The sequence below is a fragment of the Nannospalax galili genome, unplaced genomic scaffold (genome assembly GCF_000622305.1).
Source record: "Nannospalax galili isolate Female #2095 unplaced genomic scaffold, S.galili_v1.0 scaffold1237, whole genome shotgun sequence".
Taxonomy (NCBI): domain Eukaryota; kingdom Metazoa; phylum Chordata; class Mammalia; order Rodentia; family Spalacidae; genus Nannospalax; species Nannospalax galili.
In genome coordinates this window covers 73,001-74,746 of record NW_008339764.1, presented here as the reverse complement: position 1 = coordinate 74,746, position 1,746 = coordinate 73,001, and the positions used below count along the sequence as shown (strand labels likewise).

At 52.7% G+C, this 1,746-nt stretch overlaps 1 protein-coding gene across 1 annotated transcript; it reads right to left on the bottom strand.

Moving 5' to 3' along the window:
• Window positions 1-367: 367 nt before the first annotated feature.
• LOC115070624 lies at window positions 368-1,737 on the bottom strand. The gene has a single exon (XM_029564244.1). It carries the CDS (start codon window positions 1,283-1,285, stop codon window positions 488-490), a length of 798 nt encoding a protein of 265 aa, XP_029420104.1. The 5' UTR covers window positions 1,286-1,737; the 3' UTR covers window positions 368-487.
• Between the last annotated feature and the right edge of the window lie 9 nt (window positions 1,738-1,746).

Sequence of the window (1,746 nt, the reverse complement as noted above, 5' to 3'; positions counted from 1 at the left end):
GCGAGTGATGAATGGCCACCAGGATGAAGAACAGGAACAGGGGCCACAGCAGTTCCTCGAGTAGCTGGATCGGCTGTCTCCTGCGATAAATGTAGTTTTTCCAAAGTAAAAGCGCCAACTGAGGGCAAAAGGCCATGATGACTCTGGACAGGGGACAGAGCGGAGGGGTGGAGACGAAGGTCAGGCGGGGGGCGTGCTGTGCAACGTCGGGGAACGTGCTGTCGTTCTCTGATCCTCATCCTCCCATCCCTGGGCGGGGGGGGGGTTCCTGGCCCCGACCTTCCTAATCAAGGTTAAGGATTTCAGCTCTGTCTTTCCTTTGTTTCTTCTTTCTCTTGGTACAGTCCTTTGCCCAGTGTCCTTTTTTCTTGTGGTAGGCACACTGGTCTGACCCTAGTTGGACACGCCCTCAATCTCCCTTCCTCTCTACTCTGCCCTCGTCTTCCTTTCTTACTACTGTGGCCAGGATTCTGCTTAATTCCTTGTTTCACCTCCTGTCTCTTGCATTCTCCCTATCTTCTGCCTCTCTCCTTTGTCTTTCCTCTCTTTCTTTTTGAGTTTCTCTCTTATTAAATATTCTTTCTGCTTCTCTAAGTAGATCCTGTAAACTCTGCCCCTGTAGATTCTCTATCCGTTGGAGTTTTACCTTAATATCCGGGGCGGATTGCCAAATAAAGGACATAGAGACACTCACCTCTTGTCCTGGGCTGTCTGGATCGAAGGGAGTGAACCTCCGATATGCTTCCTTCAATCTTTCTAGGAACGCTGTAGGCGGCTCATCCTGGCCCTGTACTACAGATCTTACTTTGGCCAAATTAGTGGGGCGTCGCCCCGCTGCACGGAGGCCCGCTATGAGCAACTGGCGATAAAGGCGTAGGTGCTCCCTACCTCCAAGCGTGTTAAAGTCCCAGTTTGGTCTGGTGAGAGGGAAAGCTGCCTCAATCTCGTTAGGCAGCTGAGTAGGTCTCCCATCTTCTCCTGGCACCTGCTTCCGGGCTTCTAGTATCACCCTCTGTCTCTCCTCAGTCGTAAGGAGAACCTGTAAGAGCTGTTGACAGTCATCCCACGTGGGCTGATGGGTGAGGAGAATAGACTCTATGAGGTTGGTGAGGGCAACAGGGTCCTGGGAGAATGGGGGGTTATGTTGCTTCCAATTATAAAGATCAGAAGCAGAGAAAGGCCAATACTGGAGGTGGCCCTCCTGCCCTCCCACTGCTCGCAGGGGGAGTATGTGTGAATCGGCTCCTCGGCGATCTCTCAGTCTCCCTGCAATTGGTGAATTCATTTCTCCATCTTGGCCCGGTGCTGGGTCAGCTGGGGCCTCTGGAGCTGGCGGAGCCTGTGCTTGGGCCCCCTGTCCCTGTGTGGCATAAGGAGGGGGAGATTCTTCAAGAAGGTTGATCAGAGTTGACTCGTCTGGAGGGAGAACAGGTTTTGGTTGTAGGCGAACCGGGCACAGGGAGGAGGAGGAGGGACTAGAGGGTGTGAGGGTAAGGGGAGTTGGGGTTAGGAAGGGGGCCACCCAGGGGGGTGGATTATGGGACAGGCTTTCCCAGGTAACGATGTAGGGAATCTGGTCCGGATGTCCATGGGGTCCGGATCTGAAAACCTGAATTTTGACCTGAGAAATAATGTTAGGATCAAAGGTGCCATCTCGTGGCCAGCCTACATTAAAAGTAGGCCACTCTGATGAACAAAAAGAGATCCACTTATTCTTCTTAACTTCTACCGACTGGTTAGAGGCAC